The sequence below is a fragment of the Acomys russatus genome, chromosome 32 (assembly GCF_903995435.1).
Source record: "Acomys russatus chromosome 32, mAcoRus1.1, whole genome shotgun sequence".
In the NCBI taxonomy this organism is placed as follows: Eukaryota; Metazoa; Chordata; class Mammalia; order Rodentia; family Muridae; genus Acomys; species Acomys russatus.
The window spans coordinates 48,533,265-48,556,463 of NC_067168.1; the positions used below are offsets into that span (position 1 = coordinate 48,533,265).

General features: G+C 48.9%; 1 protein-coding gene across 1 annotated transcript; it reads left to right on the forward strand.

Annotated features, from left to right (window-relative positions):
• Window positions 1–1,204: 1,204 nt before the first annotated feature.
• Clec3b (C-type lectin domain family 3 member B) lies at window positions 1,205–7,835 on the forward strand. Its single transcript, XM_051140554.1, has 3 exons — window positions 1,205–1,419; window positions 4,525–4,623; window positions 7,222–7,835. The coding sequence occupies exons 1-3, from the start codon at window positions 1,311–1,313 to the stop codon at window positions 7,620–7,622; spliced, it is 609 nt and encodes a 202-aa protein (XP_050996511.1). The 5' UTR covers window positions 1,205–1,310; the 3' UTR covers window positions 7,623–7,835.
• Window positions 7,836–23,199: the final 15,364 nt, after the last annotated feature.

The window sequence follows — 23,199 nt, forward strand, 5'->3', positions numbered from 1 at the left end:
CAGCATCTCTCTGCCATGCTCTGAGTCCTTGGGTAAAATGTTATATGCAGTACTCACCTGCCAGGAGTGCGCAAGACTTTGGAGGGCTTGTAGCACCAAAGCCCTTTCGGGGACAGCTGGGAGGCAGGTGTGTCTGCACTCTTATGTCAAGGACACGTGTGGCTTGCTCTGAATGTGCTCATGTTCGCGGGGGCTCACCAGTAACTCCGCTTTTAACCCTACACTGTCAGCAGCACCTACAGGAACTGTTCCACTTTCCTCTTTCTACATGTTCATAAAGTCCTCTCTAAAAAGAAACCTAGTTCTTACTGTCGACTTTTATTTTTTTTATTTACCTTTATTTTATGTGCATTGGTGTTTTGCCTGCATATATATCTGTGTGAGAATGTCAGCTCTTTAGAGTTACTGACAGTTGTGAGCTGCCATGTGGGTGCTGGGATTTGAACCAGGGTCCAGTGGAAAAGCATTCAGTGCCCTTAACCACTGAGCCATCTCTCCAGCCCCACTGTCTACTTTTACTAGGGTCTGCTTATGCTGCTAGTGTTCCTGTGGCCTCTGCCAGCACCTCCTGCTTGCAGGCTTCCTCCTCCCTGTGCTCGGACTCTGCCTTCCTGGCAACACCTCCCACCATCCTTCAGATCCCTGATGTCCCTGGGACATTACCCTGCCCCCTTTCAGATGCCTCTGCTCCACAACCTTTGGGTTCCCCTCTCTGCCCTGGTCCCCTCTTTTGCTCTGCCTTTCTTATGGCTTCAGGACAGATTTTTGAGGGGGAAAATGTGAGGAAGTGAAGATCTTTTGCATTTTTTTAAAAAATAAAAATTAACAAAATCACAACAAGAACTCTGCACCAATAAGGCAGCTAGCCTGGTCACAGCCCCTTAATGAGTGAGTGGCCTCTGTATGCCCTTTGCCCACTGAGCGTCAGTTTCCTCAACAAAATGGGAGGGGACAGTTCTGTGGGTGAACCAATGCCAGGCCCAGCCTGGCCTCTGCCTGAGATAATCACTGTACAGATTGAGCAATGGCAGCTATTGGCTGTTGATTAGAATCCTTGGAAATGCTGACTTCCCGGGAGGCGGGCCAGGCTGCTGGCTGCAGCAATGTGGCTATAGCTCCCAAGCCTTTCTCTTTGGCAGGCTGGCTTCACTTTTTTTTTTTTTTTTTTCCTTTTGCATTCCTTCAGCCAAGTTTTGGGAGGGTTTCTCAGACAGAGGTCCTCGTGTGCTCAGCCTGCACGGGCTCTGCCTTCTGACCCAGGCACCGCAGCCAGCAGCAGCAGCAGCAGCAGCAGCAGCAGCAGCAGCAGCATGGAGTTCTGGGGCACCTACCTGCTCTTCTGCCTCTTCTCCATCCTGTCCCAAGTCACTGCAGAGTCACCTACGTCCAAGCCCAAGAAGGCTGCAAATGTCAAGAAAGGTAAGCAGGGGACTCCTGTGCCTTGCTCCTCTCTAGGGCAGCCTTCCCTTCATCTTCAGGGGAGCAGTCACCCTTCCCCACACTCTGGGGGCAGCTACCTCATGGCCCTCCCCTTCCCGCTCTGATCTTGATGAGTTCTTCTGGGACCTCGGGTGAAAGATGCCCTGGTGGCTGGGACTTTCTCACGGCAGGGATGGTTGTCAGAGCTTCAAGAGCCCCTGACAATTAGAATGGAGAAGGAACTCATTAGGTTTTCTAAACTGGCATCTTCTCCCCTCTGGCACCTAATATGTTGAGGAAATCAAACCCCAAGTGGGGGGCAGAGGCAGGCAGGTCGCTGTGAGTTCGAGGCCAACCTGGTCTACAAAGTGAGTCCAGGACAGCCAAGGCTACACAGAGAAACTCTGACTCAGAAAACCAAAAATAAATAAATAAAAATTTAAAAAAAGAAAGAAAGAAAAGAAAAGAAAAAGAAAAAGAACTCAAACCCCTGGCTTGGAGACAGCCAGTTCCCAACAGGAAGCACCAGAATGAGTTCCTCAATTGTGACGCCAGGAAGGTGGAATTCGCTCAAAGACTTGCAGCCAACATCTCATAATGTAAAATATGTAAAGCCCCTCACGGGCAAACCTGTGCTCAGCACCCAGAGGGGCAATGGGGAACAGATGGACTCTTAACGTCCATGGGCCATCAGCCTTGTCACCTCAGAGTGTCTCCGTTCTCTGAAACGCTGAGGATGGAGTGTTCTTAGGTGGTCCTGTGGCAGTGAGACCTACCACCATGGCCAGGTGAGGGCACCCTGGGGTGGGTGGAGATGAAACAGCACAGTGTAATGTGATGACTGAGGTTGTCACCTCTGTGGGACTCGGAGGGTGGCAGGGAGAGTCATGTGTAGAAACAGGGCAGCGCTAGAGCCCAGCCAGAGAGGAAAGGGTGAGGAGAAATCCACAGGCCCTCTGCACCTGGGTAGTAAACACTCCAGCATCTTGGAGCACAAGGCTACAGTAGAGAAAGGCAGAATTCAGTTCTTAGAGGGCTTGCCTAGCATCTGCAGGAAACTGCGTTTGAGCCCCAGCGTCACATAGACCCAGAGGGGTGGTGCACACTCTACCCACAGCACTCCGGAAGAGAAGGCAGGAGAATTAGGAATTGAAGGTAATCAACTATACAGCAAATTCGAGGCCAGCCAAAACTAAAGAACCCCTGTCTTAGAAAACAAAATGAAACTCCAGGGTTAGAGTTAACAGCCTCCTGCTCGGCTGTGAGTGCCTGCCTACCATGTGTGACATTCTAGTTCCATCCTCAGTACTGCAAACAAACAACAAAATAAAACTGGGTGTGGTGGTGGTGGTACATGCCGTTAATCTCAGTACTCTGGAGGCAGAGGCAGAGGCAGGTGGATCTCTGCTAGTCGTAGGCCAGCTTGGTCTATGTAGTGAGTTCTAGGCTAACCAAGGGTACACAGGGAATCCTTGTTTCAAAAATAAACAAACGAAGCCAAAATACCAAAGACTGGGTTTACAATGTAACAAAATTCAAAGTAGAATGGATACTTCATTGGCGTCGCTTTGGCAAAGGAATTCATCGTGAGGCATAGGGCGTGGAGAGGAACCCCACTAACCTGAGCAGCTGACATGTGTCAATAATTATTTAGAAAATCTGAACAGGCTAACTAAAAGTAAATGTCTGGTATACATGTGTAGAACTATTCCAGAAAGCTCCCAGAAGGGAGCTGACCTCTGATGTCAAGGCCTACGGCCCTTCTGGAGCTGGCGAGGTGGCTGTTTCTTCAGGTCCTGCTAACCCCAGCCCCACCATGACGGGAAAGTAAAGCAGTGTGAATTGGGAAGGAGATTTTTGGAGTGGTTTTGATTTAAGTCAGACGAGCACATAGTTGTTTACAAATGCTCATGTTAAACCCGGAGGATTGGATGCCCTGCATGGTTCTGCCCTTAAGTATTGTCAGCACTGCCCTGAGGCTTGCTGTGTGGCAGAGACAGAGCAAAGGCAAGCATGTTCTAAGTGTGGAAATCGCTTTCCAGTTCTAGGTTTTGATGAGTCTTGTAGATCATGTCATGTGGGGAAGGAGAGGGTCAGAGCAGGCCAGGGCTGCTTCGGCCTTCAGTAATGGCCACTCGCAAGCTCTGGGCCCAGATGCTCCCACGGGCACTCAAACTAATGCTCAGGTATTGTTTAATCTTTGCGGCATCTACATGGTGCTCCATATTAGTGTCGCATGTGAGTGTACACAGGGCGTCTGTGAATCCAGAGGTTGGAACAGAGGCTCACAGTGACCTGGTTGCTGCTTACACAGGCACACACGCACGTGTCCCTCACCTATGCCTGCTGATGCACATGTCATTCACCGCCTCAGGCAGTCGCTATCAGACATGTACCCTGAAGCAGACGGGAAGAGAATGGCTCTGCGGCTACTTGGACCACAGCTTTGGGCTAGCTGATTTACCATGCTAGGCAGGTCATTTAAATCTGGCCTTGGGAACACTGGCCCTGCGAAATGGTGGAGAGTTAGGATGGTACTTGCCCATGGCATGGGGCTTGGGTGGTGCGCAGCAAGGCCCAGTCCCTCAGCAGTGGCTTCTGCTCTGTGGGAAGCAGCGTCCCTGCGCTCCCTCAGCTACAGCCGGGTGGGCACACGCCCTGAGCTATGTCATTTCTCCTGGGCTTCCTCAGTCATTCCAGAGCAGTGTCGTCACTGTGCAGATGAGAAGGTGGAGCCGTGTTGGTGTCTCCACCCCGTTGCTCTCAGCTCAGTCTGGGGCTTGCTGTCTGGGTTTGCCCCCCAATCCTGGGGGAGCTGACCTCTGATGTCATGGCCCATGGCCCTTCTGGAGCTGGCGAGGTGGCTGTTTCTTCAGGTCCTGCTAACCCCAGCCCCACCATGACAAGCACAGGACGGAGAACCCTGAGAGGAGCCAGGAACAAGCACCAAGGGCCCACTGGAGGGTCAGTGCCTTGGATAGGGGCAGAGGAGGAAACACTGAGAGTCCGGGAGGAGTTGCTTCCCCTTTGCTCTCTGGGGCTGGCAGACGGGGAAGGGGGCATCTGCCTGCTTCGGGCTTTCATTTCTTCATGCCTCTGTCCCAGATGTGGTGAGCCCAAAGATGTTTGAGGAGGTCAAGAAGAAGCTGGACAGCCTGGCACACGAGGTAGCCCTGCTGAAGGAACAGCAGGCTCTACAGACCGGTGAGTGCAGCACAGCTGTTTGGAGGAACACACTCAGGAAGGGGCCAGGCTGTGACGGGCAGCAGTGAGGAAGAAGGCTCAGTTTCCAGCCAGTGCCACGCCAGAGCCCTCCCCTCACATGCTTCCTCGGGGGAGGCTGCCTACCTTCAGTGAGGCACAGTTAGGTCTGGTCACAGCTAAAGGCTGTGGAAGTTGAGTGTTCCCCAGGCCCAAAGGCACTCGACGGGACCCTAACGCTGTCCAGTGGAAGTGAGAGCTCGGGAGCAGGGCCACATGCTGCAGTGCAGCTAGGCCAGTCACAAGGGAGCTGCACTTAGTAGTCTCGGAGCTCTGAGTGCGTTGCTGCACACTCCTCCCGTGTCCACCTCTCTGCATGTCTGCAGCTCTACACCACAGTAACCAGGCCAGCGTGTGTCAGCCCCAAAGTAAAGGTATGTCAGCTGATGGGGACTAGAGAGATAGCATGACAATTAAGAATGCTTACAGCTTTCACAGAGGACCAGAGTTTGATTCCCAGCACCATGTCTGGTGGCTCACAGCTCCCTGGAATGCTAATATTTCCTGTCCTCTATGGGCACCACATTAGTGCTTTAACACACACACACACACACATAGACACACAGACACATACACACTAAAAATAAGGCTGGGCATGGTACCACACGCCTTTAATCCCAACACTCAGGACGCAGAGGTAGAAAGATCTCCATGAGCCCAAGGCTAGCCCTAGCCTGGTCTACAAAGTTAAGTTCCAGCCTGGTCAGGGTCATACACTGATTCTCTATCGCAAAAACAAAATAAATAATAATAAGATAAATAAAAAATAAAGTCACGGGGCTGGAGAGATGGCTCAGTCACTAGGAGTACTAGCTGGAGCACTAGCTGCTCTTCCAGAGAACCTGGGTTCAGCCCCAGCACCTATATAACGACTCACAGCCGTCTGTAACTCTAGCCCCAAGGGGTTTAATTTAATACCATTTTTTGCCTTGAGAAAAACCTAGCCAGGCGGTGGTAGCACATGTCTTTAATCCCAGCACTCAGGAGGCAGAGACAGGCGATCCATGTGAGTTCGAGGCCAGCCTGGTCTACAAAGTTAGTCCAGGACAGCCAAGGCTACACAGAGAGACCCTGTCTCAAAAAATAAGAAAAAAAAAAAAAAAAAGAAAAACCCTACACAGACTTGCCATACACTCACACAGACACATATACACATAAAAATTTGAAGAAATACAAATAAGACATATTTTTTAAAAGATGGGCTAACTGGGGCTGGAGAGATGGCTCAGAGGTTAAGAACACCGACTGCTCTGCCAGAGGTCCTGAGTTCAATTCCCAGCAACATAGTGGCTCACAGCCCTCTTTTGGCCTGCAGGAGGTACAGGAAGGCAGAGCACTGTATACACAATAAATAAATAAATATTAAAAAAAAAAGATGGGCTAACTGAGGCAGAGGGAGTCCCATGACCATGGGGACTGGAGAGTGGCAGAGTAGGACCAAGGCCTCATGGCTCAGCCACTCTAAAGGCCGGGAGATCCAGCCTTAGTTCTCTTGCTTGGGTGGCCAAGCAGGCTGGCCGAAAGCACAGACCTGTGGGGCCTGGAAACAGAGAGGAGGTGGCCATCTACTCTGCCAGGCTAGTCCTCTTTCAAGTTGGTTGTCCCTCTCTGTCCTGTTTTGTTTTGTTTTTTTAAGATTTATTTATTTATTATGTATACAGTACTCTGCTTGCATGTACACCTGCAGGCCAGAAGAGGGCACCAGATTTCATTATAGACGGTTGTGAGCCACCATGTGGTTGCTGGGAATTGAACTCAGGACCTCTGGAAGAGCACTCAGTGCTCTTAACCACTGAGCCATCTCTCCAGCCCCCATCCTGATCTTCTTGCAGTGTCTCTGTCCCCACATTTATCCCCGTGACCTTGTCTCTGTTCTGTGGTTTGTACTTAGCATGCCATCTATGTGCTTGGCCCTGTCTCGGTATAGGATGCACCCGAGTGTGTTGTGGGCATGCTCAGGGTCTGAATAAACGCTTCTGTGAGGCTTGGTTATCATACCCGTCAGGAACATGGAAATGCTTCTCTTACTCGCTGAGTGCAATGGCTAAGAGCATGGGGTAGGGGCCAAGATGGACCTCTGACGTGTGTGGCCCCGCAGCAAAAGACACCCCCACCGCAGTCTGCCTGGAGTTCAAGTTAGAAATCAAGCTAAGACACAAACTGCTGCACCAAGCTCAGCATGAGTCCCCTCCTCTTACCGTGGGAGGCCAGTGTTCCCCTGAGGTCCCATGCTTCGTGTCAACCTCTGTAGCCCAGGGACCCCCAGCAGACACCAGCTGACTTTTCCACTCCATCTCTGGAAGTCAGTGTCCCTTTGCAAGCAGAGGGATGGCCATTCCAGGAGCAGGGCACCCAGTCCTCTTAAACAGTTTTCTGGCCTCTTCAAGTGTCTGCCACAGAAGGTTCCTGAAGCAGGAACAAGCAGGCTTTAAGCGATAGGTTGGATGGGATGACGGTTGGGGGCTGCGAGGACGACAGCCTGGAAGAGGTCTTTTTGGCCTAGAGCATCCGACATTCTGTGACAGCTCTCTCTCCTTTCAGTGTGCCTGAAGGGCACCAAGGTGAACTTGAAGTGCTTCCTGGCCTTCACGCAGCCGAAGACGTTCCACGAGGCGAGCGAGGACTGCATCTCGCGCGGGGGCACGCTGGGCACGCCGCAGTCGGGGCTGGAGAATGAAGCACTGTTCGAGTACGCGCGCCAGAGCGTGGGCAACGAGGCGGAGATCTGGCTGGGCCTCAACGACATGGCGGCCGAAGGCACCTGGGTGGACATGACCGGTGGCCGTCCGGCCTACAAGAACTGGGAGGTGGAGATCACGGCACAACCCGACGGGGGCAAAGCCGAGAACTGCGCCGCCCTGTCCGAGGCCGCCAACGGCAAGTGGTTCGACAAGCGGTGCCGCGACCAGTTGCCCTACATCTGCCAGTTTGCTATTGTGTAGCGCAACCCCGGAGGGCTGTGATGGGTGGGGCTTGCGGGGCGTCTGTGGGCTGGGTTGAACATCGGTGAGAGGGGTGGGCAGGGTGCTTCCTGGGGGAGAGACAAGCTGATGCGGGGCCCAGAGAGGGACACGGGAAACTTTTCTGTCCCCTGTTCCTCCCTGCTTGGTTTTTGCAAATAAAGTTGGTACGGAATCCCTGGAGTTGGTTGGTCGGCAGCTCAGGAGAGCCTGAGTCACATTTCCAGTCTGCCTTTTGTGGAGCCTACTTCTCTGTGTTGGAATGCGACGCACACTCCAAGTCTGGCAGGTGTGCTTGGGGGTCCGGGGAGGGCTATTCTTCCTCTCGGCGGAGATCCATCTGGGAATGCAGGGGACAGCTGTTTGGTAAAGCACAAGCGAGGTATCAAGGCTTCCCAAGGAGGTTGCTGTATGCCTCCATTCTCATCCCAGCGGGCTGGTCCAGGAGCCAAAAACGACCCGTTGTCAGCACTGCTTGGATAGCGTGTCCCTTTTGCCCCACTGCTTACAGACAGTCAGCCAGGGGTGCCACGTTATTGCATGTCAGCACAGAGCACCACTGAGCCCACCATATTGCCGAAAGCTTACATGTAGTCTAGTTTAGTTTTATTCACCCAGGACAATATGTGTCACTGTAATTGTCTTACAAGAAGGAAAGTCCTTGCCGGGCTGTGGTGGCGCATGCCTGTAGTCCCAACACTCAGGAGGCAGGATGTTTCTGTGAGTTCGAGGCCAGCCTGGTCTACAAATCGAGTACAGGACAGCAAGGGCTACACAGAGAAACCCTGTCTCGAAAAACATAAAAAAATAAAATAAAAATAAAATAAAATAAAAAGAAAGGTCCCAGCACAGAGAAGTTCTGTGGCTCCAGCTCATGAAAACCTAGTGATTGCAAAACCAGAGTTCAACCCTGGGCTGATTCCACAGGCCTAGGCCTACCCAGCACCATCAAATACAGCTCTCACATGACTAGAACGCTCCAAAAACGAAACACAAGTAGCCTTGGGCCTCTCTTTCCCCAAATGGCTACTGGCTGGCTTGCAGTGTGCCCTGGCTTTGGCTGCCCTGTGGACCCAGCCCTGGTGCTTTCTCCTAACGCCCTTAGCACAGACTTAGTTCACAGGAGAGACTGCCCCAGCACCCTCGGCATCTGGATGGGACAAGAGTGCCCTCTCGTCCATGCCACGTTGATGACAGTGCAGTCTGACTGGGATGGGAGGCAGCTGGTGGTGAGCTGTGTAGGTCACCACTTGATTGCCTCTCATTGGTACAACACTGTATGGAAATCAGGTGGTGGGCAGAGTGATGAGCACCACCGTTCGTGTAGGAACATTCCGGAGTGGGCCCTGTGCTCAGGATGGCCAGCCAGCTAAGAGCTCTGATAACAAATAGTCCTGGCCATTTCCTGAGCTGTGCTGATCCGGAGAAGTCTGTGTGTCCTGGCAGCAAGGCATTCTGGGCAAGCAGTAAGCACTGCCTTCTTCCATCAGAAGATGGCAGTGTAGGAAAGAGTGACTCCCTGTTCGGTCAGTCTGGGATGTTTTTAGGTTAGAACACCTGCGCACTTCAAACTCAGTCCACCTGTCTTCCCAGCTGTATTTGTTTTAGAAAAAAAGAAAAAAAATCGCTGTGTTGTCCAGGTTGCCTTTGGGCTTGCGCTCGATCCAGGATTCGTTCATGAAATCCTTCTGACCCAAGGCCAACTCTTCCCACTGTGGTGACCTCCCCATGGTGAGTCGCTCTGGAGTGCTCTGGGATGGCAGTCGGAGGGACAAACTCACTAAGATTCATTTTGCTAACTTAGTACTTTCAGTCCTTTGCCCTCAGTATCAACTTAGGTAAAGAGTTGTCAGCTCGTCACTATACAAGATAATTTCCAATGTCTACACATTTTTTGACCTATATTTTAGAAATCCAGGCATCTGGACAGTTTCTACAACTCTTTTTGTTTTGTTTTTGTTTTTTGTTTTTTGAGACAAGGTTTCTCTGTGTAGCCTTGGCTGTCCTGAACTTGTTTTGTAGATCAGGCTGGCCTCGAACTCATGGAGATCAACCTGCCTCTGCCTCCTGAATACTGGGATTAAAGGTGTGTATCATCATACGTGGCTCTACAAGTGCATTTTTATTTTATTTTTTAAAGTGTGTGTGTGTGTGTGTGTGTGTGTGTGTGTGTGTGTGTGTGTGTGTACACTAAAGGCATCAGATTTCCCTGGAGCAGGATTTGTAGATAACTCTGAGACACCTGATTTGGGTGCTGGGACTTGAACTACAGGAGTAATGTGTGCTTTTAACTGCTGAGCCATCTCTCCAATCCCCCACTTTACAACTCTAAAAGTAAATAATATAATATTAGTGCAAAATTCGGCTTCATTCTATCTACTAAAACAACACCGCTTATCTAAACCAGGAAGATGGCTAAACCGGTGAAAGCGTGGCCACGCAGCCTGAGGACCTGAGTGTGATCCAGGTGGGAGAAGGAGAAAGCCGAATCTCCAGAGCTGTCCTCTGGTCTCCACACACAGCCATGGTGCCCCCACTCACAGAAGAAAACATCATCTAAGCCTGGTGTTCGGGCTTATGCCTTTAATCCCAGTAATTTGAGACTCAGGCAGAAGGAGTAGTGAGCATTCAAGATTGGCCTCAGCTGAGATGCAGACTCTGACTTTAAAAAACACACGAACAAACAAAACCTGCTGGGCATCCTGGCACATACCTACAATGCCAGCACTTATGAAGCAGAGGCAAGCAGAGCTCTTTGAGTTCCAGTTCAGCCAGGGAGACTGTCTCAACAAACAAACAAATACAATTCAAACAAACAAACAGACAGACAAACTCAAAAATTCTACCATGGATCCCCAGCCCCTTTATCTGATTGAGAACATCATATTTTCTGGGGATGTAGCTCAGTGTTTAATGTTTGCTTAGCGTGCATAAGACTTTGGCTTTAAGCTCCAGCAAAACACATCCACACAGTAAATAAACAAGTTCAAAAGGGGTAACTGTAGGCATACTTTTTAATCTATCTTATTTGTATTTCCTGTTTCTGTTTCTCTCTACTCCACCCTGCTCCCTTTCAACAACACCCCAACACCAGAGAGAGAAAGAAGGTCGTCGGGGAGAGGGATGTAGGTCTCTTTGGCTATTTCCTGCTGGCTAGGGTTGCTGGGTTCCTCGGGGCAAGCCCAATCTTTGTTTCAGGATGTCTCCAACGGCTCCTCAAACTGCATCAAAAGCAACTGGGAGCAGCAGCCTTCTTCTTTCTCAGAGCACCCACCTCCTACCCCTGGGGGGCTTTGGTGTTTATTCCCTCTCAGGGTCCCCAGAATTAAACTATCTGCAGCTGGCAAAGATCATGCCCCTGTCAGAGGCCGCAGGAGGCAAACAGTCAGCGGCTGTGGACAGTCTGAAGCGGCTTCATATCCCACACCTGGGATTAAAACAAAAACATGTTTACATAACTGAGAGGTTTTTTGGTTTTGGGGGGAGGCTGGCGGGGGTGGGGGGGGCGGGGAGTCCAGGATAGCCAAGGCTACATAGAGAAACCCTGTCTCAAAAAAAACCAACCAAACAAACAAAAGAGCACTGGCCACTCTTTCAGAGGTCTGAGCTTAATTCCCAGCACCCACATGGCTGCTCACAACTGTCCATAACTGTAGTTCCATGGGCTCCAGTGAAGGTGTGCATGAAGACAAAATATACATACATAAATAAATATTTTAAAAATAAGAGTAGTGTAGTGTAGTAGGAAAGTGGTTTTTGGATGAGGACAGGCAACTTTAAATACCAGATCAATAGCATGGGAAATTGGATTTGCTCAAAATGCTAGGGTTTTCTTAACTGAGTAAACCGTGAGCCAGATTCTTAGTTACTCCACAGCAGTATCTCTAGGTTAGGGGGGAAAAAATCCTTGACTTATAGTCCAACTCTGCAGCTTTCTATTCCTGTCTTGGGGAGACACAGCCACAAAACTGTGGTTTCTTCTGCACTATTTACAGCAGAATACTGGGCTGCTAGAGCTAAGCTCAAAGGCAGGGCCAGCCAAAGTGAGGGTGTTGTCCTTTGGCCTCTACTCACAGCCATTTGTAATGGAAACACTGAAAGTCATAAAGCCAGCACAGCTGTGTGACAAAGATCCAGCAAAGCTGAGCTGAGTGATGCAATCCCTGAGGTTGGACTGGGGCAGAGTCAGAGGTGCCCTCAAAGTGCTTCTAAAATGTCTCCTGGTCATACTTTATACGGAGAATGACTCTGGGATGTCAATACGCAAACTTCTAGAATGTTCTCTTAATGCTTCTATCCAGTATTTATGAGGAACTTTTCTGCTGACAGTTTGCAAAACTCAGAATAAAGCTCAAATCACATCCCAAATTTCACTGACAGGACGGCAGGGCAGGCACGGGCATGTCTCCCTTGCATGCAATGTATTTTGCTTGGCATCAGGCCTTAAAAGGACAACTGTTTTGACAATTGTTTCTGTACTCCTGCAAGGTGTGTGTGTGTGTGTGTGTGTGTGTGTGTGTGTGTGTGTGTGTAGGGTGTGTAGGGTGTGTAGGGTGTATAGGGTGTATAGGGTGTGTATGTTTCCACTTAAATAATAAAGAGGTTGTGATTCTGCAGGCACTGAGGCTTCTGGATTCTTGACAAAACTCTGAGTAGAAATTGTCATTCCTTAGGCAGCCTGACCAACTGCTTTGTGTTCGGTCAGGGCTGTCTGAGCTCTGCCCCACTGGACTGGCTCAGTGATCTTCTCTGTGTGGGAGCTCACACTGCAGATGTCTACCCAGCAGGTATTTCTAGACTGTTCCTCACTTTCCTCACTGCCTACTCAAGAAGCCTGTGCCACTGGCTTCCCTGCAAGCAGTCCTAGACGATGGGCTAGGAGGAGCTTCCTGACCTCAGCACTGTTTGCTGAGTCCACACTTGGACGTGGGTGTTCTGTGTGTTGAAGGCTGTCAGCAGGGGCAGCTGCTTTGACAATGTCCCAGATGTAGGCAGTCTGGCAGGATACTGAAACATATATGTGGGCAGAAGCTCAGGGAGAAAATTCCCTTTAGTCAAACTAAGGCACCAGCCAAGGACAATACAGGCGGTAAACTTTAAACCCCTACCCAGATCTAGCCAATGGTCAGAACATTCTCCACAGTCGAGTGGAGAGTGGGATATGACTTTCTCAGGTACTCTGGTGCCTCACATTTGACCATGTCCCCTGGAGGGGGAGACCTGGTGGCACTCAGAGGAAGGACAGCAGGTTGCCAATAAGAGACTTGATACCCTATGAGCATATACAGGGGGAGGTAATCCCCTTCAGGAACAGTCATAGGGGAGGGGAATAATGGGAAAATGGGAGGGAGGGAAGAATGGGAGGATACAAGGGATGGGATAAACATTGAGATGTAACAAGAATAAATTAATAAAAAAAGAAAATTCGCTTTAGGTGTACATTTGAAACTCTTGGGAGAGCAAAGGGAAAAGGCCTGAGACAATGCTGACAACGGTGTGAAAGCTTTCGGAGAGTAAGGAAAAGTCTGGATATAGGAAACTTCCCTCTATTTTTCCCCGATTGCTGGCAATAATTAAAAACAGTTTAGTTTTGGCTCTGTTCAAGTTGGGTTGCAGAGGCATGTAAGCTTAGAAGCCCTTAATGTGGGCGTAGGGATTTGAAATTCTCAGAAGGCATCCCAGAGGAGCCTGGAGAAGCGGCAAATGGGTTGGTCCTCATGGGGAGAGTAGAAGTCAGTGACCTGTCATGGTGTCCCCTGGGCAAGGTTTAACTTGAGATTGGTACAACTGTTCCAGCAGCTGTCAGCGCTGGACAGAGACCAGGGGCGTGGCCTGAGAGCAGACCAGGTTTCCTAGTGCTAGGGCTTCGAACAAGGTGAGGTGAGAAACTTAGGTTTAGGTTGTTGATTTGACAGTACTTATCTGGACTCCATTTGACCTGAGAGATGGATTTTCTATAGCTTACAAGAGTCTTTGTTAGTTCATAAAGGGAGATAAATTTTAGACATGTTAGCATCGTCTTTGTTTGAAATCTACAGTGAAATACACATTGTTAGACCTGTGCACACATTGTAGCAAAAGGCATGGTTGAGGACTGGGGAAAGAAGTTTGTGTTAAAAGCACAGATACTCTGAGGTGAACTTAGAGAAGCCTTTCTGGCCTCTGTGGGACAGGACACGGGGAGGGCAGAAATCTCCTGTAGAGCAGAAGGGAAAAGCTCACGTTAGCATCAGTGCACATCGTGACGGAGGGGCTGGCCAAAAGACTGGAGGCATCTAATCTTAGTACAACAATAAACATTTTAAGAAAAAGACAAACAAAAGGAAATTTAAAATCTTGGGCTTGGAGCTATGATAGGGTTGCATAGTGGAGTTGTTTTTATGGTTAGATCAGTAAACTAGAGCTCCATTGATTAGTGTCAAGGCAACAATATCATAGCAACAGGATGAATAAAACACCTTATTACAAATGTTGACTTTCACAACTTGTATTTACGAATTTTAAAACACCTTCTTGGAACACTTTCTTAGACCTTTTAACATTTTAACTTGTGTGTATCAACCTTAAAACACATTTTAACATTCATAAAACATCTTTTGGAACCTTGATTACATAGGTGAAATTGTTGTAAATAGTCACTGTCCTTTAGCTAAAAGAATAGAAAGGTGTCTGAAGCCTGTTTATCTTTAACCTGAGGTCTGTAAGATAAACCTGTTTTTCCTTTTAAATAAGAGATCTAGTATCTAGTAGTCTTAACTAGCTAATGAGTTGACTAGCTATCAAGTTAACATCAGCTTAGCTGTCAATGTGATCAGAGACCTGAGAAGGATAAATTGTAACCTAGAGGAATCTATGTATTAATAAAAATGACAGAGATGACTAGTTAAGTCATATCCCAGTAAACAGACAGTGTTCCAGTTGTCTCCTGTGGTAGCCTGGCCCCTTGGGCAGAGGCAGTCTTGCATCAGGCAGAGGCCGAGGCTATTTCTGTGGAAGATGAACAAACATGGAAGAGGCTGACCTCACCTTGTGTGCAGCAATGTGAGACAATGACTCTCCAGGTGTCCAGTTTGTCCTGATCCATAGCAGACATTGGGAGCAGTTTTGCTCCATGGCCAGAAACCACAATCCAGGTTGGAGTCACTGCCACTGTGTGCAAGTCTTCTGAGACCTGAGACTGTCATGATCTGGGAATCTCTGTTTTTATAATAAATATACACATGTTAAATGCCCTATTCAGCAGATCTCTGACAAGTTTGAGGAATAGCTAGCATATTTGAGTTAAGCAATCTTTATATCTAGTTATCTGTAATTAATTAATCATTTAAAGCCATATCAAACCCATTAGCCAGGAATGGTTAAATCCAGATTAGCTGATGACAGGAGAAACAGCATCTATTTACTTGTCTAGGAATTGGAAAAAGCATAAATCAGCAGTAAAACATTCTAGATCAGGATAAAAACACAGTCAATCAGTAATTATACACTCAATAAACAATCGTAGCATTTTTTTTTTTTAGCAGAAAAAGAAATCAGAGACAATTTTTTTTATTTTTAGGAGTTGGAAAGTATAGTCTTAGAGAAAGCAAAGCTCTCTGTCTGAGGTCCCGAGGCCTGGAGCCAATCACTGAGTGCAGAGCCCCTGGTCTACCTGGCCCGCCTTGGCCAGGCTGGGCTCGGGAGGCGGGATCGCACATGCGCATATCCACTGACTCTCCAGCAGACCCGAGATAGGAAGGAGGAGGGGCCAGGGCAGCGGCGGGAATACGTGTCCAGGCCACATGTAAGAATTTTTTTTAAATGGAAGAGAATAGGCAGTCCTCACGCGTCCCGGAAATGGCCTGGGTCGCTTTGGAGCAGCATGGATGCACAAGGTGCTCACGAAGCAGGGAGTGGCGGCGGTAGCAGGAGCCATCTGGCCGCCCCAGCGCACCCCATGTAGTGTAATCTCTGTTCCCACGCGCCTCTGAACCACGCAGTGCAGCAGCGTCCTTTTCACCTGGCTAGGCTTAGCTCCCAGACCATTCCCGTGCGCAGGCAGTAGGGACGGGAAGGCCAGACAAAGAAAACTTCTGTTTACCTCAGTGGCAGGTTTCAAAGCTGGCCGGCCAGGAAGGCTTCTCTACAGGTGGCCTGGGGCAAGGCTAGGTTAGTCTGGGCGGTGGGGCTGGGGGGCTGGGGGGATAGAGTACTTAGAGGAATTTGTTAGGGACAGTAAAGGGAGATGGGATTCCACTGTGAAGACAGCAGAATGGACCTCTGGGTTTAATATCCGAGTCACGTGCACCAAAGTTATGATTAGTAAAAAGAAAATAAGATGGTAAGATGCCAGGCAACAGATAGTATATTAATGAGGTTTATTAAGTGAGCATGGGAGAGAAGGAAAGGGAGGAGTAAGAGTAAGAGAGAGAGAGAGAGAGAGAGTGTATGCTCATCCCAAGAGATGACTTGTCACTTTGGCCACCTTACGTGGCAGCTGCCTATCCATGCCTCACACCTTGTCTCTTTGTGGTTTCAGATAAAACCTATGTGGTGGACCTGAGTCAAGAACAAAGCCATGTCACTCACCATAGAGCCACGGCCAGTCAAACATGGTGGCAAGTTTGACCCTACGTGCATCGTGTGTCTAGAGTCTTGGTCCTGTAGTAACAATGCCACCCTGACAGCTGGCTCCAAATGAGGGAGAGTCAGTCACTCCACAGCACGTGCCTCCCAACCCCCCTCCTCCCGCCCGGCCAGAGAGGTCAGTACAATGTGCATTTTGGTCACAAAATAAATCTTTAACATTCATTCTGATTTTAGACGTTTATGTTCGTTGTTTGTTTTGGTTGGTTGGTTATTCTCTGTGTACCCCTGACTGTCCTGAAACTCAATCTGTAGACCAGGCTGACCACACAGGTCTGACCTTGTCTGCCTCCCAATTAGTGGGATTAAAAGCGTGTACCACCACCATTTATGGTTTCTTTAACCATGCAAAAATGAAGGGCAATGGTTAAATAATAGCAAATTGTATCTTGTTACCTTTTTTTCTTTATTTTATTTTATTATTGTTGGTTTTTGTTTTTTGTTGTTGTTGTTGTTGTTGTTTTGCTTTTTTCCAAGACAGGGTTTCTCTATGTTATCTTGGCTGTCCTGGACTTGCTTTGTAGACCAGGCTGGCCTGGAACTCACAGTGATCCACCTGCCTCTGCTTCCCGAGTGTTAGGATTGAAGGCGTGTACCACTACAGCCCAGCTCAGTCTCTCTTATTTCTTTGTCAGTTTTTGACTTGGATTATGGTATCCGTTTATTTATTCCTAGAAACAGGGGCTTTTTATGTAGCCTAGGCTGGAAGTCACAATCCTTTTACACTAGGCTCTAGAATGTTAGGATTACAAGTGTGGCACAGGCGTCCCCACTGAGCCGAGGCCAGCCCTCCTGCCTTTCTCCCACTGAATTTTCTCCATCCAAGGCTTGCTGTGATTCTCAGCTCTCAGTAATACAGGCTTGTTCCCTAGGGAACTGGACATCACACAGGTTTATTTGATTATTATTCTTCAGAGAGATTTCCCAAATTTTTCTTTCGTCTCAGCCCCTGCTTTACAGCACTTATGTAACACAATGCATCACCTATCAAGTTGTTTTTTGTTACTGCTTCTTCCAATTTTCAACTCTAGCAGAAGCCTGAAGCAAGCTTACTGCTTTATCCCCAGGGCCTAGTTAGTACCCAGTAAATAATTCATTGCCTGACAGGATGAAGGGATGAATTGCTGTACGCCAAAGTGACAAATCTACTTGGGCAAGTGCTTACTCTGTCTTTGAGTGCCACCTCTGGGGAAGCCATGTTTGCTCAGGAGCAAAAGTCATGAATCAGAGCCTTAAGATAGAAAAAAAGATGGTAGCCATGAAGTAGTTAGACACTACCTAGAACAAGAACTTCCTGTGGTTTACATAGTGTTAGGGAGGCTGGACTTGAACTCCTGCCCTAACATCCCAAGTCCTGGATGATAGGCATGCACAACCTCACCTGGACTCTGCCTGAGTTCTTGAATATGCGCACAGCCACAGCACTCACGCCCAGCACCTTACAACTCAGTAAAGTTGAGACAAAATTAACTATCTCAGCAACTTACCAAGCGTCTTCAAATGAACATCTTCTCAGGGGCCCAAGAAAGACACCAATTAGGTGTCACCTCTCTTGCGGCTCTTTCTTTGGTGTTTCTATTTCCTTGACAACTTGAAAACTTGCTTTAAACCCAACAGTGACTTTATATTAAGCCATGTGGACAAAAGAAGGGAGCAGGTCAGCTCTCAGTTCCACGAGACCCTTGTTTGCACGGCATCTGCTCTGCTCTAAAGTTCTGGAACGGCCTGGGCTGAGACCTTGGATGACATGTGGTTTAAAGAAGGCCCCACCATCACCACAGACTCCCATCTGCCTCACGGTTCTGGTTGTAAGGATCCGTCCTACCCCTCCAGTCATCCCAAATGCCAAACCTAAAAGGCTAAGATGCTAACTGATAATCGTTTTAAATAACAAAAGCCAGCATCGCTGTCAATGCTCTGGAAACATTGAAATGTGTGGTGCCTCTCTCCTCACGGCTGTGCCTCAGCTAACACAAACCAAGCACACTGAGGGGTTGCGAGAGGCTGAGAGGTTGAAAGTGTGGAAAAGCACCCCAGCAAGCCAAGGGTAATTGGAATGTTCCAGCCAGAAGGAAAAATGCTGACAAGGATATGGGTTCTGTGGTCTTCCGGCTTGTGACCCCTCCCCCAACCCAAGCCTCTTTCTGATTCTATTTTTAAAAAATCTCTTTTGTGTCCCTGACTTCCCTAAGCCTTTATGTGGGTTATGCTCCCCACCCCCACCCTCACTCTGTCCCCAAGTTCTCTCAGACTCTTGAATATACTGGGTTTCCTGCCTGTCAACACTTGGGTCAGGGTATTGGCTTTCAAGCGGTAAGCAGATGCACTTGCGTCTGACAATTTTGGGCAGCATTCTTTAGATTTCCTTCTGTCGTATGGAGGAAAGAGATCGGAAGGTGAGAGGGAAGAGAGGGTCAGTCGAGCTGTTTGCACTTCCTGCGTGGCAGGTGGTTCTGAGAATTTACTCAATTCACAGTTTATTGACTTCTTATGTGCTTGAGCGCGAAGTAAATTGAATGTTTGTGAATGCACTTTGCAAACCAAAAGAGAAAGCATCAAACCCACCATACAATCAAAAAACAGGTGGTCTGGTTGAGAGCAGGGACCAGCTTAATCTTAAAAATCATTCTTTTCCCGAAACACCAGCTGCTTGGCTGCCCTCTCTCTACACACAGCCTGATCTGATCTGTAGGCTGCGTAACAGCATGGTCTTCTAATGTTTCTGGGCTAATTGCTTCTACCCACTTCAAGCTCAAGGGCTGTCCTGCTCCATTTTCAATCAAGGCTGTCACCCCTCCCCCACCCCTCCCCTTTCCACCCATGAGAACTGGCTGCAGGCTGTTTCAGGAGTCCTCGCACTCAGCCTACACACACACACACACACACACACACACACACACACACAGACACACACATCCAAAACACAACACATACACACACACACACACACAGTTAGATTGTGGGACCTGCTGCTGGGACTTCACAGTTGAGTCTCATCAGCACTAAGGCTCTGTAACCCAGCCCCGAGGCTGGACTGGGCTAACTAAACACACGTGGTCTCTCTTCTGGCTTTTAGCTGAATGCTAGAGACTGGTTGTTTTGTAAAGCAGGGTTTGACCCTGGGTTCTGAAGGCTGGGAGCTCCTCTGGGATCTGTACATGTGTGTAGGCACATGTGCTCATGTCTGTATGTGTGAAGGCCAGAAGATAGTTCAGGCGGCTTTCCTCAGATGGCACCTATCTTTGGAGATAGGGTTCTTCACTGGCCTGGAACTTGTCAGGCAGGCTAGGCTGGCTTGCCAGTAAGCTACAGGGATCCACCTGTCTCGGCCTTCCCAGTGCTGGGATTATAGCTATGAGCCACCATGCCCAGCTTAACATTTCTTTTGGTAAATGCCAGCTTGGGGGCTGGGAAGATGGCTCAGTTCGCAAAACACTTGCTGTGCATTTTGTGCTATGAGTTTGGATCTCTATCCTGCGAACAGATGCTGTGCACCGGGGCTGGAGTGATGTCTCGGTGGTTAAAGCACTTGCTGCTCTTGAAGAGGACCCAGGTTCGGTTTTCAACATTCACATGACAGCTAACAACCATCTGTAGCTTCAGTTACGGGGGATCTGATGCCCTGTTCTAACCTCCATGGGCACCACACGCACACACGGTGCACATACATACATTTAGACAAAACATAAAAAACAACAACAAAAAAACCGCCTATAATCCCAGCCCTGGGGACACCAGAGGGTCCTTGAGGTTGAAGGCCCAGCTATTTCAGCCAAGCTGTGACTTCCATGATCAACAAAACACCCTGCTCTAATAAAATAACCTGGGTTGCTGTAGGTGGGACTGCGCCTCTGACTCACGGCCACCGCTAGACCTCAGAGTGGATGGCAGAATCTAAGACCCTTTTCCTGCTTTGTAACCCAGGGTGGCCTCGAACTCACAATTCTCTCTCAGTCTCCTAGTGTGGGATTGCACGTGTACTGCTGCGCCTGCCAGGTATCGTCTCTATTTCAAACAGAAATATGTCTGCCTGTCGGGCGTGGCACCAGATAACGAGCCCCACTTTCTGTGTAGTGAAACCTTGGTGAACAGCAGACAGGGCAGCCTCTGGGCCCACGTGGGCGCTTGGCAGAAGAAACAGCTTTTGAACAAGGGGCCTCTATGGAAAGGGCACAAGTAGTGGCAGCATTGAACAGCCAGGTATGTGTTTATTTTGTATATATGTTTATTTGTAAAAGTATAGGAAATGAGTTACCTAAAATGCCTCTACATTAAATAAATAATAATAATAATAATTTTGGTTTTTTTTTTTTTTTTTTTTTTTTTTCGAGACAGGGTTTCTCTGTATAGCCTTGGCTGTCCTGGACTCGCTTTGTAGACCAGGCTGACCTCGAACTAACAGAGACCCGCCTGCCTCTGCCTTCCAAATTAAATAAATAATTTTCATATGTGGATTACAGATCTGCAGATTGGTCCTCCAACCTGTCCTGAGGTTACAGCTGAAGGACTTTGACTTGTTTCCAGGGAAGGGTCAACCTTTCTCCTCCATATGCAGCCACAGGCCCAGCCGTGTGTGCAAAGGCAGCAGGGCCAAGGTAGAAGGGTCCTGGGCTGACATACAGTAAGAACCAACACACAAGAGGCAGAAGCCAATGGAGAGGAAGCTGCCTGCCAACCATGGTGATTCCAGGTGAAGGAAGGAGCCACAGCTGCCCCTGGCCCTTCTCGGAGGGTCGTCAGCACCTTGGGTGGCAGGGACAACGTTCTCTCATGGAAAGGAGTGCATGAGCCGCGCCCAGGGCATGATTGGAAAGTGCGCCCTGCTGTGGGAGAGAACTCCAGAGGGCTGGCGTTTGGACCTGGCAGGAGATCTGAGTGCCCTGTCTCAGGGGCGGCTGGGGCAGGATGATGAGATACAATCACAAGGTCAATCCCCTGGGCATCACGAAGCACATTCATTTCTAGAAGGTTTTGCAAGAGAGCCTGACCTCTACAGTGTGCTAAGCCACACTAGCACCGCGTTCCCTCTAGGTCATGCGGGCAGAGACGTCAGCTGTCTCCTCACCCTGCAGTGATGGAAGCTCCACTCTTGGCTTGTCATCCAATTCAGTGTCAACATCACCCACAGCACACAGCCTCAGAGAAGAAGCAACAGGGGAAGCTGGGGTTTAAGTTACCCTGGATACCCTGTTTGAGGGCAGAGCCACCTGTGGTTCACCTTAGTTGGCATCTCTGGCTGAGGACATGCATCCAGCAGGAACAGGTCCCCTCGGCTGGAGTGTAAGGGAAACAATTAACTTTAAACATTAGTTTCAAAAAACCCCCAAAAACTAAAGAAGCCAGGCATGGCGGCACACGCCTTTACTCCCAGCACTTGGGAGGCTGAGGCAGGCAGGTTGCTGTGAGTTCAAGTCCAGCCTGGTCTACAAAGTGAGTCCAGGACAGCCAAGATTATACAGAGAGACCCTGTCTCAAAAAACAAAAACAAAAAACAACAAAAGCAAACAAAGGAGCCAGGCGTGGTGGTGCACGCCTTTACTCCCAGCACTCGGGAGGCAGAGGCAGGTGGATCGCTGTGAGTTCGAGGCCAGCCTGGTCTACAAAGTGAGTCCAGGACAGCCAGGGCTACACAGAGAAACCCTCGGCGAGGAAAAAAGAAAAAAGAAAAAAAGACTACAAGCTAAGTGCTTTTTAGCACCAGTGGCAGGAGGGTGCAATGGGAGAGCAATGGCCTCTTTCCCTCCGAGATGTCCACACTTACAGCGTCATTAAGTCAAGGCTGTTGATATGGGAACTATATTAGATTTGCAAGTGAAAGTAAGAAGTTGTTGAGTAAGTGACCAGCCATACTGTGTGCAACAGACTTGCCCACCCATGGGTGCTTCTAGAAGCTGGGACAGGCAAGAAAACTCTGAGAGCCTTGGAAGCACAGCTTTACCAACACCCTGATTTCAGTTCCGCCAAGCGAGTTTGGGAATTCCGATCTCCAGAAGTGTATTGGTGCTGTTTTTAAGCCACCAAAGGATTTGCTGCAGTGACACAGGGAAACTCTGCTGTCTGGTGTTTACATATGTATATCTCTGTGTAGCTCTGGCTGTCCTAGAAGTCACTCTACAGTCCAGGCTGGCCTTGAACTCACAAGATTTCTGTTTACGTGTCAAAGTATTGCTGCAGCTGGGAGAGCCACACACCATACAGGGCAACTCAAGGAAATTTATTATTAGAGTAGGGGGTGAGGGGATCTGTGATAAATTCTGCAGGAGGACAGTTGTATACAGCCAAGGATTGGGAAATCTCTTACCGAGTAACACACACACACACACACACACACACACACACACACACACACACACACACACACACACACACACACACACACACACACACACACACACACACACACACACACACACACACACACACACACACACACACACACACACACACACACACACACACACTTTTCTGGCTGGGCAGACCACAGGTGCACATTTATCTAGTGGCCTGCAAAACCCAAAAACACAGCTGTCCAAACCAGTTAGCACCAGTCATTACTAGACAGGGTCGAAGGAGCTGTGCATGTTTTTAAGAGAGGGTCTTCCTCCAATTCACTACATATTTGATAGAGGGCTTCCTCCAACTCACTACATATTTGATGACGACCTTGAAATTCTGACCCTCCTGCCTCCCTAGTGCTTGATTACAGGTGTGCACCATCATAGCTGATTGCACGCAACACTGAGGGAGGAGCCCAGATCCTCCTGCCTCCCTAGTGCTGGGTTACAGGTGTGCACCATCATAGCTGATTGCACGCAACATTGAGGGAGGAGCCCAGATCCTCCTGCCTCCCTAGTGCTGGGTTACAGGTGTGCACCATTACAGCTGGTTGCACGCAGCATTGAGGGAGGAGCCCAGAGCGTTGTATGTGTTAAGC

Bases quoted from the DNA above. Each gene is read 5' to 3' on its own strand.
- Clec3b (XM_051140554.1), top strand. From the start codon at position 1,311: ATGGAGTTCTGGGGCACCTACCTGCTCTTCTGCCTCTTCTCCATCCTG. The intron at 1,420-4,524 runs GTAAGCAGGGGA...CCTCTGTCCCAG, and splicing joins GGCTGCAAATGTCAAGAAAG to ATGTGGTGAGCCCAAAGATG. The intron at 4,624-7,221 runs GTGAGTGCAGCA...CTCTCCTTTCAG, and splicing joins ACAGCAGGCTCTACAGACCG to TGTGCCTGAAGGGCACCAAG.